At 37.4% G+C, this 17,659-nt stretch overlaps 1 protein-coding gene across 10 annotated transcripts in view; it reads right to left on the reverse strand.

Moving 5' to 3' along the window:
- Nucleotides 1-11,172: 11,172 nt before the first annotated feature.
- Nucleotides 11,173-17,659, reverse strand: part of LOC138416346 (complement factor H-related protein 4-like) — a 147,725-nt gene continuing 141,238 nt past the window's right edge. For 5 of the 10 annotated variants that reach the window (XR_011247635.1, XM_069545289.1, XM_069545290.1 and 2 more), the window contains 3 exons: nt 13,887-14,069; nt 12,016-12,198; nt 11,173-11,582 (listed from right to left, as the gene is read on the reverse strand). Coding sequence is in view for 7 of the 10 variants with exons in the window: in XM_069545289.1 (XP_069401390.1) it covers nt 11,386-11,582; nt 12,016-12,198; nt 13,887-14,069 (563 nt within the window). In the remaining 3 variants the exon portion in view is untranslated. Of the gene's footprint in view, nt 11,583-12,015; nt 12,199-13,886; nt 14,070-17,045; nt 17,272-17,659 lie in introns of all 10 variants that reach the window. The other 5 variants (XR_011247637.1, XM_069545294.1, XM_069545293.1 and 2 more) reach the window with 2 other exon arrangements.

A 17,659-nucleotide genomic window follows, 5' to 3' on the forward strand; every position in this document is an offset into this window, starting at 1 on the left:
TGCATAAAAATACCACTGGCGTGTATGGGAAGTGCTCACAGGGTTTCAGCCTCCCTGGGTTTGCCCCCGCTCGCTGCGTGTGTGCTTTCATTCTACACTTCTCAGGCTCTATGCTGCTCTGCCAGGAACTATCTGAGGCGGGCCCTGGGTTGCATACACTTCCGAGATCTAAGTTGCTCAGGTTCAGGTTCTCAGGTACTCCACAAAGGCACAGACTTGGTTGGGCCTTCGTTTGGTGCCTTTCCCAGGCCCGAGCAGATCAGGTGACCACGTCCTTGGCGAGCGCAGTCACCCCCAGGTAGGGGGTGCATCTTGTCACCTCCCCCGTCCCAGCTGCTCGGTTTTCTGAGTGTACAATGGACGCGCCTTCTCAGGTGTGCCAGGTGTCTCTTCTGGGGAGCTGATCTCTGGCTGCAACCCTCCCGGCAGATGTCGGCCATCCAGAATCCCAAGCAGTCTTGGTTAGCAACAAAGCCTGCCGGCAGTTTGGGACATGATGCCTCTCTGGGGCCACCATTGCCCCCTTCTGGCTCTGGTTGCCCCCCACCCCCTGCCTGCCTGTCTCTGGCGGGGGATGAGCCGGTCCGCTAGCTCTGCTTAGTTCTCTGTTCTGTGAGCAGGCCTGGCAGAGTCTTAAGTTAGGGCTTTTCATGGGATAGTTTCTCTCTCTCTCTCTCTCTCTTTTTCTGTCTCTCTCTGGCTATCTCACAGTCTGGGTTGCTTTCTCACATTAGTTCCCTGATGCCCTCAAGGCATCAGGCCCAGGTCTTACCCTAAGCAATGCAGCCAGTGCCTCCCTGTCCAGACCCTGATTGCTAATGGCAGATGCGAGCCTCTGGGCTGCTTCTCCTCTGGGAGTTGCCATTGCCACGTAATCTGTGGGTTTTAATTATTTGTTTATTTATTTTTCCTCCAGGTTATGTTGCCCTCTGAGGTTACAAGACACTCCGCAGACCTGTGGTGAGTGTTTCCAGGTGTTTGAAAACTTCTTTCTTTTTTAAAACTCCCTTCCTGGGACAGATCTCAGTCCTTACCTCTTTTGTCTCTCTTTTTGTCTTTTATATTTTCTCCTACCTCCTTTCGAAGATCATAGGTTGCCTTTCTGGGTGCCTGATGTCCTCTGCCAGCATTCAGAAATTGTTTTGTGGAATTTGCTCAGTGTTAAAATGTTCTCTCGATGAATTTGTTGGGGAGAAAGTGGTCTCCCTGTCCTATTCCTCTGCCACCTTAGGATTGCCTCCCTTCAGTTCTTTCTCATTTATTTCTGCTCTGATCCTTATAATTTATTTCCATTTACTATTTTTGGCTTTTTGTTGTTGTTGCTGTTGTTCTTTTACCAGCTGATTTAGGTGTAGAGTTAGGTTATCTATTTTACAACTTTCTTGTATCTTCAAGTAGGATTGTAGTGTTATACACTTCCCTCTTAGAACTGCTTTGCTGCATCCCATAGGATTTGGGTCATTGTGTTTTTGTTGTCATTTCTTTCTATGAATCTTTTGATTTCCCTTCTGATTTCTTCAGTAACCTCTTTATTATTTAGAAATGTATTGCTTATTATCATTGTTTTGTGTTTTTTTTTTTTTTTTTGCAGTTCTTTCCCTGTAATTGATATCTAGTCTCATAGCATTGTGGTCAGAGAAGTTGCTTGGCACAATTTCAATTTCCTGAAATTTACTGAGGCACAATTTGTGGCCCAAGCTCTGGCCTATCATGGAGAATGAATGTTCCATGTGCCCTTGAGAAGAAAGTGTATTCTTCTGCATTTTTGGATGGAAATTTCTGAAGATATCAATTAACCCAAATGGCTTAATGTTTCATTTAAGGTTTGTGTTTTCTTATTGATTTTCTGTTTCTCATGCTCTGTCCATTCGTATAAGCAGGGTGTTAAAGCCACTATTACTATTTTGCCATTCTTGAGCTCCATTTTTATATCTGTTAGTATTTGCCTCATGCAAGGAGGTGCTTCTATGTTGGATACATAGATATTTACAGTTGTTATGTGTTCTTTTCAGATTGATCCCTTGATCATTATATACAGTCCTTTTTATCTCTGGCAATATTCTTTACTTTAAAGACTATTATATCTGAAATGAGAATTGCCACTCTGGCCTCTTTTGATTTCCATTTGCATGGGTATCATTTTCCATCCTTTTGCTTTCAATCTGTATGTGTCTCTAGGTCTGAAATGGGTCTCTTCTAGGCAGCAAATATATGGGTCTTGTTTTTTTATCCATTCATCCAGTCTATATCTTTTGGTTGGAAAATTTAATTCATTTACATTTAAAGTAATTATTGATATATGTTTCTATTGACATTTTCTTAATTGTTTTTGTAGGTCTTTCCTTCCTCTTTTGTTTACTACTTATATAAAACAAGTCCCTTTAGTATTTGTTGTAATGCTGGATTGGTGGTCCTAAATTCTCTTAAAATTTGCTTTTCTGTAAAGCTTTGATTTCTCCATCAGTTTTGAATAAGATCCTTACTAGATAGAGTAGACTTGACGGTAGATTTTTTTTTTTTCTTTCAGTATTTTAAATATATCCTGACATTACCTTCTGGCTTGCAGAGTTTCTGCTGGCTTGCAGAAAGACCTGCTGTTACTTGTATGGGCTTTCCATTGTGTGTTACTTGTTTCTTTTCCCTTGATGCTTTTAATATTGTGTTTTATACTTAGTGCTTTTAATCTTTGTGTTTACTATCTGTTAGCTTGATTAGTATGTGTCTCAGCACCTTTCTCCTGGGGTTTATCCTGTATTAGACTCTGTGCTTCTTGGACTTGATTGACTTTCCTTTCCCATGTTGAGGAAATTTTCAACTATCATCTCCTCAAAAATGTTCTCAGTGCCTTTCTTTTTCTGTTCTTCTGAGACCCCTATAACTCAAACATTGATGAGTTTAATACTGTCATCGGTTTCTTCTCATTCTTTTTCCTTTATTTTTCTCTTCAGCAGTTATTTTTCCCAATCTGTCCTCTAGCTCACTTATCTGTTCTTATACCTCAGTTACTCTACTATTGGTTCCTTCTAGAGTATTTTTAGTTTCAGTAATGTGTTATTCATCTCTCTTCATTATTTATTCTTTATATCTTCTACGTCCTTGGTAATTGTATTAATTGTGTTAATTGTTTCTTGCATAGTCTACATCCTACTTTTGAGGCTTTGGAACATCTTTACTGTCATTATTCTGAATTATTTTTCAGGTAGTTTGCTTATTTCCTCCTTCTTTATTTGGCCTTGTGAGTTTCTACTTTGTTTCTTCATTTGTCCTATATTTCTGTGTCTTTATTTATTTATTTTCTAACTTGCTCCATTTGAAGTCTCCTTTTCCCAGATTTTAGGGGTGTATCCCTTCTTCCTTTTGGTTTTTGCTCTCAGTGGGAAAGGTTGTTTCAGTGGTTTGTGTTGATTTCTTGTTAGGGGTGACCTGAGTCTGTGTTAAAGTGGAGGAAGTGAGTTGTTTTATTTATTTATTTATTTTTCCTGATGGAGAAGGCTGTGTGAGGTGATATAATTTGGAGTGTCTGTGGGAATCTTGTGGCTGATATTGTTTTTGTGTTTTTGTCTTGCGACTTGATTGGGTAAGGTATCCTGCAGGGTATGCCATTGGCAGCCCAGTGATACCAGGCTCTGTTTACAGTTCTAGGCCTTCATGGATTTTATCAGTAATTAATTTCCTTAATTTCCATGGGGGGGGGGGGTGGTGCAGTTAGGAGTTCATTAGCAGTCTCGGATCTTGGACTCAATGATCCCACCTCAGTTTTTCCGTCTCAGGCACAATCTCCCATCCTGAAATTCTCCATCTCTTCCTTTCATTTTTTATGTCTTATCTTTTGTCCCACCTCATTCCAGTGAGCTTAGCTTGCCACCCTGGAGGCGCCTGGGGTCTTCTGCTGTCTCTTAGAGGCTGCTTTGTAAGCATTGTTCAATATCTTGATGAGTTTTTGGTGTATTTGTTGGGAAGCTGGAAACCTCCCCATCTTACTCCTTTGCCATTTTTTTCTACTTCTTTTTATGTGTTGCTGTATTATATAAAACTGTGTATTATATAAAATTGTGTAGAACTCTATATAAAATATCCAGTGCATTTAAGAAATAGCATAACATTTTTATAAATGGCACAGTATTTAGAGACAGACTAATAAGCATTTAGTTGTGTCATAACAATGGGATAGATGTGAGGTCTTCAGTGATATACTATGAGTTGTGTGGCTTCCATCTCTCATCTGTGAAATATCTACAATCATATACTCAGTATATGAGCTTCCTTTCTATCGTCTTCCCTCATAGCTCATTAGTAAAGAATCTGCCTGCAATGCAGGAGACCCAGGATCAGTTCGTGGGTTGCAAAGATCTCCTGGAGAAGGAAATGGCAACCCACTCCAGTATTCTTGCGTGGAGAATTCCATGGACAGAAGAGCTTGACATTCTACAGTCCATAGAGTCACAAGAGTCAGACATGACTTAGCAGTTAAACCACCACCATACCCAGTAATAAGGCCCTTTGTGAAGATCACGCATGTTAATTATATAATATCTTGAAATGTAGTATTGATAAGTATTCAGTTGTTACTAAAACTTAGTTTTTCTTAATTTGATATCTTCTTAGGCAATTATCTTACCACTAAACATTCCTGGGGATACAAACTTCAAGGGAAGATAGAATCGTAATCCTCACTAGCAAGTCATATCTCCAGATACAAACTGCAATTTCCTAACACTAAAATAAAGAAGACTATAGTGGAGACTGGATTAAGAAATCATACACATTATTCTACAAATTACCTCATTAAAAATTGAACTCTATGTTTTAAAGCAGGTTTAGGTTCATAGCAAATGTGAGCAGAAAATACAGAGTTCCCAAACTCCCCACCACACACACACACACACACACACACACACACACACACACACACACAGATTGAGATTTGTTTTAAGGATCTGGCTCATGTGATTGTGAGGACTGGTAGGTCTGAAACCTACATGGTACGTGGCAGCCTGGAAAATTCAGGAAGGGTGTGTGTTGCAGTTTTTACTTTGGAAGCCTTGAGAGGCAGAGCTCCTTTTTCCTGGAAGGAGCTCAGTGTTTTATCTTAAAACTTTCAACAGAATGGATGAAGTATACCCATGTTATGAAAGGTAATTTACTTTATTTAAAGTTTGTGATTAAATGTTAATCATGTCTTTAAGATGCTTTCAGAGAAATAGCCAAACTGGTTTGACCAAACTACTGAGTACTATAACCTGGCCAACTTGATACAAAATTGACCATTATACAAAATATCCAAGGTGAACTTGGATATTTAGTTCAGAAGACTGCCAACCCAATTATGGAAGATTCATCTAATTTCTTCTCGCTGCTTGCGTAAAATACATGAGATGAGTTGTAAATGGAAGAATGAATCACCAGTCATTAAGAAGTCAATGGGAGATAATTCAAAATTTCTCAGTGGAGCTAGTGGTAAAGAGCCTGCATGACAATGCAGGAGACTTAAAAGATGGGCATTTGATTCCTGGGTTGAGAAAATCCCCTGGGGAAGGAAATCACAACCCACTCTAGTACTGTTGCTTAGAGAATCCCATGGACAGAGGACCCGGTCAGGCTACAGTCCCTGGCATCACAGAGAGTTGGACACGACTGAAGCGACTTAGCATGGCACAGCACAAGACAGAGATAGAGATGCTGTTATCCAGGGATGATCTGTGTTTTATCCACATGGCTGAGAACTTATACGTATTAAAGCACAAGAGACTGAAAAGGTTTTTGAGAACTTTATACTAGCAGAAATGCATTCAGCATGGACTGAAAGGGACAGGCATCATACACATAAAAGAAGAATGCCTTCAAAGATAGAGCTCTGATAACAGAGCTTCTTTCAGCTGAGAAAGTAGGCTCACTTCTTTGGTGGGTTGAAAAGTTGTGGCTTTCCCCCATTGGCTTTTTTTTTTTTTTTTCATAGAAATGTGTCCTCTCAATTGGAATCTAATGAGATTTCTCCTCATGGGGTTTGAGTTTAAACTTGAGACTCATTTTTTCTTTATCTTTCTCCATTTTTGAATGGTGATGTCTATTCTATGTATGTATTAACATTGTACTTTGGAAGCACATTTCTTGTTTTCTGGTTCATAGGGTCACACATGAATAGGAATTTTGCCCAAGGATGGACAAGAAACTGCGTCTCACCCATAACTATTTGGAAGACATTTAATAAAATTTGGGCCTTAGAGTTGACACTGAAAAGGGTGAAAACTTTGGGAGATGTTGGGATTGAGTGAATATATTTGACACTTGGGAAAGACAGGAAGCTGGGAAAGACAGGAAGCTGAGAGGCTGCAATGTGCACTGTTATGTGTCAAACAGTGTCCTCAAAGAGTTTTTAGAATCCTTACAGGCAAGACTTAAAGTCTAACAGATGTAATCAAGTTAAGATGCGATCATTTTGTGACACTTAGATTATTCCCAGGTTGTGGCTGTTCATTTCAGAAAAGGCAAAACTACAGTCACAGAAGCCAACTTAATGGTTCTCAGAGGTTAGGGTTTGATGAAGAGGATTGCCTGCAGAAGATTCTTCTGGGGTTATTGAACAGATGGTGCTAGTGGTACAGACCTGCCAGCCAATGCAGGAGATGTAAGAGCGTAGGTTTGATCTCTGAGTGGGGAAGATCAGCAGGAGGAGGAAATGGCAACCCACTGCAGTATTCTTGCCTGAAGAGTCCCATCAATCCAGGAGCCTGGCAGCCTACAGTCCACAGGGTCGCAGTCAGACATGGCTGAATGCACAACAGCCTGTATTTTGACTAGATGATGCTTATGCAGCTGTATATGTTGGTCAAAATTTCTTCAACTCTGTGCAACTCAATTCCTCCATTAAAAATAATTACTTTTAAGAGTGATTCTGAAACCATTTTATTTTATTCAATATATTTTCATAATTAATAAAATATCTTAGACTTAATTATCCTTGATGGATTTAAAAGATTAATTTCTCATAAGGCATTAGTGTAAACCTAAATTTCCTTCTTGTCCTTAGACTTGGGCTGTACATTTGCATCTTAGTATGTGTATAAGGCCACTTCTCCCAAAGAGAATTGACTGTGTGTAGGATCTGTTCATAATTCTTTAATTAAAAAAAAAAGAAGTTTGACATATACAGACTACTATATATAAAATAGATGACAAATAAGGACCTACCATGTAAGAAAGGGAACACTACTCCATACTCTGTTACAGCCTATATGGGAAAAGAATCTTAAAAAACTGTATCTTAAAAAAGTGTGCTTTGCAATACATCTGATACTATACATTATAAACCAACTATGCTGCAATAAAATTCATTTTTAAAATAAAAAGTCTGAGATTTGTTCACGATTCTCATACTTGCATGTAATGACACATGCATAGTACATACTCATCTCATTTTTAGCTTAGAAAATCATAACTTTTCACTGAAATTGAAAGAATAATTTGTGTTCTTACTGTCCAGGTTACTTCCTTAGACTCATTCTTCATTATTTTTTCCAGACTTGCATTTTTTATGTAATCCTTTTTCCCCTGGTGTTTCACATTGCAGACTTACAAAATATGTCTAGATTCTCCTCTCTAGTACTTATTTCAGATGCCAGATCATAGTCTATCCTCTAGTACCTCAAGTGAGGATGCTTTCTTTTAACTTCATCTCCTAGAGGTACATATTTATAGATATATATTTTTTCACTCTATGTTTTCCAAAAATACTAGCTATCTTAGTACAATTAAGAAAAGACTAAGAAGAAAATTGTAACAAATTTTATTTATAAGTGGCCTTCTGAAATACTGGGACAATTGTAAAACAACTCCACTGTTTTACCTCCCACACCTGCACACCAGATGCATGCAAAATAAGTTAGACTTCACAGCTCTTTTTCGACTTCTTTAAAAACAAAACCTTCAAATATGCTTAGTCAAAGACCATCACAGCTTGGAAATTAATACTTCTTATTCAGTGTAAGCATATAAATATGGATGAATATGAATCAAATTTAAATCTCCTATTCCCTAGCTTACCTTCAATAACCAGGACTACACTGATAAAGGGTATGATGCTTTCGTTATCTTTATAGTAGATTTAACTCAAACCACTAATTATGTGTATATATATATATATATATACACACACATATATATATGTATATGTATGTATTTACACAAGGGATTAAAGTAACCATAAACAAGAATGAATTTTTGCTATTTTATGCATAGTGATTAGACTTAGAAGGTATTATTCTTTGTGAAATATGTCATACAGAGAAATACAAGTCCCATATGATATCACTTATATGTGGAATTTAAAAAAATTAATTGAAAGAGACACGTGTATCCCAATGTTCATCACAGCACTGTTTATAATAGCCAGGACATGGAAGCAACCCAGATGCCCATCAGCAGATGAATGGATAAGAAAGATGTGGTACATATACACAATGGAGTATTACTCAGCCACTAAAAAGAATACATTTGAATCAGTTTTAATGAGGTGGATGAAACTGGAGCCGATTATACAGAGTGAAGTAAGCCAGAAAGAAAAACACCAATACAGTATACTAACACATATATATGGAATTTAGAAAGATGGTAATGATAACCCTGTATGTGAGACAGCAAAAGAGACACAGATGTATAGAACAGTCTTTTGGACTCTGTGGGAGAGGAAGAGGGTGGGATGATTTGGGAGAATGACACTGAAAAATGTATAATATCATATATGAAACAAATCACCAGTCCAGGTTCGATGCAGGATACAGGATACTTGGGGCTAGTGTACTGGGATGACCCAGAGGGATGATACGAGGAGGGAGGTGGGAGGGGGGTTCAGGATGGGAAACGTGTGCACCCGTGGCAGATTCATGTTGATGTATGGCAAAACCAATATTGTAAAGTAATTAGCTTCCTATTAAAATAAATAAATTTATATTTAAAAAATAAATTTAATAATGAATGTATGGCAAAACCAATACACTATTGTAAAGTAAAATAAATAAAAATAAAAACATAAAAACAACAGAAAAAATGAATGAATATAACAAAACAGCAACAGAGTCATAGATACAGATAAAGAGCAAATGGTTGCCAGTGGGGAGAAGGAAGCAGGGAGGGACAATAGCCGTATTTGATTAAGAGGTATTATGTATAAAATAGAATCTCCAAGGACATACCATACAACACAGGAAGCATAACCAATATTTTACAATAACTCTAAATATAATATAGGGAATTTGCTCAGTCGTGTCCGACTCTTTGCAACCCCATGGACTGTAGCCTACCAGGCTCCTTCCTCGGGATTCTCCAGGCAAGAGTACTGGGGTGGGTTGCCATTTTCCTTCTCCAGAGGATCTTCCCGACCCAGGGATCGAACCCAGGTCTCCCGCATTCCAGGTGGATGCTTTAACCTCTAAGCCACCAGGGAAGCCCTCTAAATAGAGTATAATCTTTAAAAATTGTGGATCTCTGTGTTATACACCTGAAACTTGTAAATTAACTATATGTCAACTACAAATTATTTAAAAACAAATTATTTTAAAGATTTGCTAAAACGTTTTAGGTGAAAGTGATTATGAACAAAGTCTGTAAATTAACACTCATCTCTTTACACAGAATGACAATAAATGCAGAAAAATGATAGAACTGATCTTTAAAAATCACCACTTTCTAGACAACAGTGAAATAACCGTTTGCAGCCTTGGGTCATAAATAGATTCTACAACGATTAGTTGAAAAATTTGGAGAAATATTATCTGCAAAAATGTTAACATTGACAGCAAAGATAACTTGTCAACTGTAACAATTTTATCTAAGGGTGAGAAAACCAGCTGTTACCAGCAATTCAGATTTAAATCAATTAGCACCAATGCTGATGGCCATGCTTCTTAGACTAAGAAGGTCACTTGATGCAGTACAAAGTAATAAGATATCACCTTAAATATTGTAGTTTGATTATTTAAATCTATTTTAATAATAAAATTTTTATGATATTTAGAAATTTAAAATGTTTATAGTTAACTGATTTAAGCTTAATATGCTGTTTAAAATGTGTGAACATAAAAATCATCTTTCAGACTGGTGGTGAATGTTTCTAAAGTGCTCTGTACCAGCAAAATCAGGAAAACGTTACTAGACCTGGAGTTTATTACTAAATTGATCTCTAAAGCTCCTGTTGTGTCATTTTGCATATTTATTTTAGAAACTATTTTGAGGTTCAAAGTTGACATACACTGAAGACAGAAAAAATCAAGAATTCATGTAAGTAAAAAGAAGTGAAACACCTTTTACACCTATTATCTGTGAATTCAACTCTAGGTATACTAGTTTCTTACATTTCTTGACAATATTTTTCTATAAAAAGTTATTCAGTGTTTAAAGCAGAGTGTCTTTATGTGTGTGTATGTATTTAATGTTGAATTTTTAAATCATTTATATGCCATGTTACAGTAGTTACACAATGTGATTGTCATTGTTCTTTATTTGAATTATGTGTACTTTGATAAGCATCTTGTAAAATATTATGAGATCCAACCAGTCCAGCCTAAAGGAAATCAGTCCTGAATGTTCACTGGGAGGACTGATGCTGAAGCTGAAGCTCCAATATACTGGCCACCTGATGTGAAGAGCTGACTCCTTTGAAGACCCTCATGCAAGGAAAAATTGAAGGAGGGAGAAGGGGACAACAGAGGATGAGATGGTTGGATGGCATCATTGACTCAATGGACATCCGTTTGAGTAAGCTCCGGGAGTTGCTGATGGACAGGGAGGCCTGGAGTGCTGCAGTGCATGGGGTCACAAAGAGTCAGAAACGACTGTGTGACTGAACTGAACTAAAAATATTATGTGTTTCATCATTTTTGGTTTATTCATCTATTGATAGATGAGCAAAAGTAAGATAAATTTCTTATATTTAATTGTTGACTTAAATATGACATTGTTTGCTTTTATATGTTTGTTAAGTGATATTATCAATATTTTGAATGTTTTCCATTTCGTTCCACACTTTTTTCCCTTGTATGCTAAAACAGAGTTTCAGAAACCCTCAGAAGTAATGGAGAAAGCTTTAAGAAAGTTAGGAAACTGATGGATGGAAGGAGGCTTGGAAGTGATTGAATCTCATTTCTTGCTGTAAATGTTTCATGAACAGGGCACATAACATTTTGATTTGCCAAGTTTAATGAGGTACTTTTAGGAAGTGATTCACTGGACCCATCTCTCAATTACACTGTCCCCATAATATTTAACACAAATCTGATTTATGATTCAAGATGAGTTTAAAAATACTTGATAAAATAAACAGAATTGAATTAATAAGGAAAAATCTGAATACATGTACATATTTCAGTTTTACAACTGCATTGAGTCTATGTTTTACCCACATCGAGGATATACCACCTTTCCTTCCTGACAAGTTGTTCGAAATGTATGTTTTGGTGTCAGTTGATGATAACCATATTCACACGTAAATTCAATAGTATCCTCTGTTTTATAGTAAAGTTTTGTATCATGTTTCCATCTTAACTGTATGTGATGTTTTTTCATTGTTTCTTCTGAAATTACACATGCCTCTAAAATTAAAGAAAATAAACATAAACCTTTGAGTAATATGCAAATGCTTTCTACAGAATTTCAGGGTTTCAAGAACGTTGGTCCAAAAATTCTTCCTCAAACCTTTTCCAAACCAATACACTGAAAATGTACAATGTAGGTTTCATCATATTTAAAAAATTAATGTTATAAAAATGAGATATTTTGTTTAGTGTAATCATTAAATGTTATAAGATTCATAATGTCAGTTATCATATGAAGAGCTTTCATAAAGGATCCATTGTGCTTGAACATAAAATTTTATAACTTTATTTCTAGATACAGGTATTAATGCTTGGTGTGCAAGCATGAACTCGTTGTTATTTAATCCATAAAATCTCTATTATAAACAGTTAAATATTATGCTGTGTACAAGGATTATCCTAGGATCCAAGAGAAGTTTAAAGCATTTACCTAAGCATTTTGGTGGTTCTGACCACTCTCCATTCTGACATACTATGTTTCTGTTTCCCCTAAGTTCGTAGTAGAGCTGACACTGGTACTCAGCAGTATATCCTGGAGGATATACTGATTGCAGGAGTGAGGTAATGTCTCCGTTGTCTATTGGTGGAGGAGGCCCACATTTTCCTTTAGAGTCTAAAAAATAATGGCGTTTGCTTTATTCAAAGACAACACTGACAGTTTTAAGCAAATAAAAATGCAGCCAAATATGTCGTATGAAAACTTAAGATTTCTGATGAAAGAAATTATTTATAGAAGGAATTTTAATCACTAAAACAGAAATACACATTTTAAGACCTTATTTTACCACCACGGAAGCACATATAGTACTTTAACAAATATGTCTGCTTTGCAGTGTCCTGATGTTCAAACATATTTTCTTTCAGAGTATATGCTGGGAATATGGGTAGCTAAGATAAAAGTTTGATATGTGCAACTTTTTCATTTTGGGGGTGTAGTGCCAGTAGCAAGTATAGACACTGGAAAAAATAAAATGAAAACAGTAGAAAGGGATATTATAAATACCCACTTTACTTAAAGTGACTATGTAAAATATCACTTCAAAAATATCACTGTGTAGCTTTGGGATGAATAAGACAAACTCATTCATTGTTCTTAGAAAATCTTCATAAACATCTATGTGTTGCTACAAGAAAAACCTTCAGCACAGCAGAATTTGGTCCTGTCTAGAGGTGTTTCTCTGTCTCCACTAACTAGATGTTTATGAAGATTTCCTAAGAGAGAATTTTTCACAAGGATATCTATCCTAGAGATTCAAACATATGAATTATTTGTCATATTATTTGAAGTTTATACACCATGGCCTCACATCTTTGCTTAAAAACATAACTTTTAGGCTTAGGAGCAGAGACTCTGGCTTAAGAGTCTCCTAAAATAAAAGCAGATGCATTAAGCATAAAGGTCTCAGCTGAAAATAAATGAATTTACCCCAGAAGAGAGGTAAGGATCTTAGCAAAATTACTTTTTAGTCACAGGATGTTTTAAAGTGACAAAACATATACACAATGGAGTATTACTCAGCCGTTAAAAAGAATTCATTTGAATCAGTTCTGATGAGATGGATGAAACTGGAGCCGATTATACAGAGTGAAGTAAGCCAGAAAGAAAAACACCAATACAGTATACTAACACATATATATGGAATTTAGGAAGATGGCAATGACGACCCTGTATGCAAGACAGGGAAAGAGACACAGATGTGTATAACGGACTTTTGGACTCAGAGGGAGAGGGAGAGGGTGGGATGATTTGGGAGAATGACATTCTAACATGTATACTATCATGTGAATTGAATCGCCAGTCTATGTCTGACGCAGGATGCAGCATGCTTGGGGCTGCTGCATGGGGATGACCCAGAAAGATGTTCTGGGGAGGGAGGTGGGAGGGAGGTTCATGTTTGGGAATGCATGTAAGAATTAAAGATTTTAAAATTTAAAAAATAAAAAACTAAAAATTAAAAAAAATAAAAAATAAAAAATAAAAAAAAATAAAGTGACAAAACGTTGAACTAAATAGTACAATGATATTCTACTCCACTAGTAATTAATCATTAAAGGCAAAAAAAAAAAACATACGTTTTTCAAAGCTTTGTAATTGATCTTTTAAAATACAGCCATGGAACCACAAAACACTTCATATGACCCTGCACCAGCAAAAAAAAAAAAACAAAACAAAACAACAACAAACAACAACAAAAAAAAAAAAAGAAAGAAAGAAAGAAAGAAAAAAAAAGAACAAAGTTAAAGAATACTTCTGTATAGTTATCATCAGGATAAAGAATACTAAGATAATGAATTACTTACTAATGCATACAGGTTGAGCTGACCATCCATTTTGCAGACATGTAATTAACCCTGATGTCTTACCATCTGCTGTTACATATCCTGGTTTACACTTATATTCTGTTTGTTTATTTAGGGGATACATAAAGGCAGATTCAGACAAAAATCCATTCTCAATTCTTATTTCAGATTTTGAACATGTTTCTAAAAGGGATAGAGCATAAAGAAAAGGTAAGCATATATCTGATACACATTTCATAAGGACCCAAATAAGGTAATGATACAAAAAAGATGAGTCATTTATGACTATAAACCAAGAAAACATCTAATCATTTCCCCTCCTGTGTAAGAGGGGAAAAACAAAACAAAAAACTATGAGTTTCCAAAGATATTAAACCAAAACACTTGATTTTTATTTTCTAGAGCAAAGCAAGATTTATAATACTCCGAATCCCTTCTAGGAAAGTATTAGAAATCTGTTTGTATAAAGGATCTGGAATCCCACAGCATGTCAGAAATCTTTTAGCAATGGATTTCCTTTCCTGGGACTTGTTGAAAGTATTGTCTAGTCTGGATCTCTTACACAACCCGGAACACAGATCAGGTGGCAATCACAGAATCTTCCACCATAGTTACCCCAGCCTTTGTCTCTGAGGATTTGAAATGCTGTCATCCAAACTGAGTGCTTAAAGCCATATCAGTACATGGCGTTCAATGAAGATGATAAAGATCAATACATCCATTCATTTTACTAAGGACAAAATGTTGATCCTTCAAACCATGAATAACTAAACTTGGAAAAGTACAATTCTGTCACCTACTAGACATCTTCATAGAATTCAGCTAATTTTTTTAGTACTTCATGGATAAAGAAGAAATCAAAAGAGAAAACTGAATATTTTTAATTGAATGAAAATAAAACCATGATAAATAAAGTTTTGTATGATTTATGAGATGACACAAAATTGTGCTGAGGGGAATTTTAAAATTACATAGCAATAATAGTAATGATAAAGACTGAAAACCAATCATTGCTTTTTCCTAAAATTGAAAATAGAAAAACAAACAAGCCCAACACATATAATTTGGAAACACTGCAGTGATATCAGTAAGAGAGTGGAATAGGCCACCTTAATGTCTCCTTCCCTCCACAGACACACTGAATTAACAGCTATGTGTGTATCAGCTCCTTCTATTCAAAATAGAAACAGTAGATGAGAAGTTCTGTATTCAAGGCAAGTGAGAAAATGCCAAAATCCTAAGTGGGAGGGAAAACTAAGACACATTCCTGCAATAAGATCCATGCAGCAGAGGACCATACAGTTTGAAGGGAACACTCAACTCCCAGCTTCTCCTGGAGGAGCAAAGAGTTTGATCCACCATCTAGGTCTCTGATTTTGCAAATGGTAGTCCAGGGTCCAGTTTACAATTTACCTGCCTCTGGGAGGCCTAGGATTTCCAATCTCCTGGGATTACAGAAATGAAGTGGCAGTTATGAATCTGTACCAGCACTTCTCACATGTCTTCCCATAGATTAATGAAGAGTGAGCAACTCCCAGTTTCTCCATGGAAGAAGTCAGATGGCACATGTTGACCTTCATCTTTTCCCGCTCTGCCTGAGGAGTTGGCTTCTAACTAACCTGTCCCTGAGAGCTGATGAAACCCAACATTTGCATTTGTGCCTGGGGAGTACAGAGAGCCAAATTATGGTGCAGAAGGCACAGAGTTTGAAGTAGCATGCAGGCATTAACCACAGCTCCTTTCCCTAGGTCAGTGCAGAGTGAGCTAGGTGATAAACTCCAATTGCCTGTTCCACCAAGTATTCTGACTTGTTCAGTTCAGTTCAGTTCAGTTCAGTCACTCAGTCGTGTCCGACTCTTTGCGACCCCATGAATCGCAGCACGCCAGGCCTCCCTGTCCATCACCATCTCCCGGAGTTCACTCAGATTCACGTCCATCGAGTCCGTGATACCATCCAGCCATCTCATCTTCAGTCGTCCCCTTCTCCGCCTGTCCCCAATCCCTCCCAGCATCAGAGTTTTTTCCAAAGAGTCAACTCTTCTTATGAGGTGGCCAAAGTACTGGAGTTTCAGCTTTAGCATCAGTCCTTCCAAAGAAATCCCAGGGTTGATCTTCAGAATGGACTGGTTGGATCTTCTTGCAGTCCAGGGGACTCTCAAGAGTCTTCTCCAACACCACAGTTCAAAAGCATCAATTCTTCGGCGCTCAGTCTTCTTCACAGTCCAACTCTCACATCCATACATGACCACAGGAAAAATCATAGCCTTGACTAGACGGACCTTAGTCGGCAAAGTAATGTCTCTGCTTTTGAATATGCTATCTAGTTTGGCCATAACTTTTCTTCCAAGGAGTAAGTGTCTTTTAATTTCATGCCTGCGGTCACCATCTGCAGTGATTCTGGAGCCCCAAAAAATAAAGTCTGACACTGATTCCACAGTTTGCCCAACTATTTCCCATGAAGTGATGGGACCGGATGCCATGATCTTAGTTTTCTGAATGTTGAGTTTTAAGCCAACTTTTTCACTCTCCTCTTTCAGTTTCATCAAGAGGCTTTTTAGCTCCTCTTCACTTTCTGCCATAAGAGTGGTGTCATCTGCATACCTTAGGTGATTGATATTTCTCCCGGCAATCTTGATTCCAGCTTGTGTTTCCTCCAGTCCAGCGTTTCTCATGATGTACTCTGCACAGAAGTTAAATAAGCATGGTGACATTATACAGCCTTGACGTACTGCTTTTCCTATTTGGAACCAGTCTGTTATTTCATGTCCAGTTCTAACTGTTGCTTCCTGACCTGCATGCAGATTTCTTAAGAGGCAGGTCGGATGGTCTGGTATTCCCATCTCTTTCAGAATTTTCCACATTTTATTGTGATCCACACAGTTAAAGGCTTTGGCATAGTCAATAAAGCAGAAATGGATGTTTTTCTGGAACTCTCTTGCTTTTTCCATGATGCAGCGCATGTTGGCAATTTGATCTCTGGTTCCTCTGCCTTTTCTAAAACCAGCTTGAACATCAGGGAGTTCACGGTTCACGTATTGCTGAAGCCTGGCTTGGAGAATTTTGAGCATTACTTTACTAGCATGTGACATGAGTGCAACTTTGCAGTAGTTTGAACGTTCTTTGGCATTGCCTGTCTTTGGAATTGGAATGAAAACTGACCTTATCCAGTTCTGTGTCCACTGCTGAGTTTTCCAAATTTGCTGGCATATTGGGTGCAGCACTTTCACAGCATCATCTTTCAGGATTTGAAACAGCTCAATTGGAATTCCATCACCTCCACTAGGTTTGCTCATAGTGATGCTTTCTAAGGCCAGTTGACTTTACATTCCAAGATGTCTGGTTCTAGATTAGTGACTGCATACTCTCGACTCCTGGAGGAGGCTGACTACAAACACAGAAGTTTGGATGAGCAGAGAGGTTAGAGAGGTAACCAAAATTCTGGCCAGGCTGATTGAAAAGGCTGAATTCTGGAAGGATTCTACTTCTGAGGCCAATTTGTGAAGACTAGGACAAGTGGATGTTTAGTCTAATGCACAGATATCAACACAGACACTCCAGAAAAATGATCAACTGAGAAGTATGTTCAAATGAGAACAAGATATCCATTGTTTTTTATCCCAACCCAACAGCAGAAATTTAACAACCGACCACAGCAATCCTGACTTGGAGTGAGGTGTGGGCTCTATACCATACACTGAGATCCATGATGGTAAAAGAGTAGGTACACATGGAGTACATCTCTCTCCACGGATACATCAGGAATACACCTCCAG

Source organism: Ovis canadensis, chromosome 12, assembly GCF_042477335.2.
Source record: "Ovis canadensis isolate MfBH-ARS-UI-01 breed Bighorn chromosome 12, ARS-UI_OviCan_v2, whole genome shotgun sequence".
Taxonomy (NCBI): Eukaryota; Metazoa; Chordata; class Mammalia; order Artiodactyla; family Bovidae; genus Ovis; species Ovis canadensis.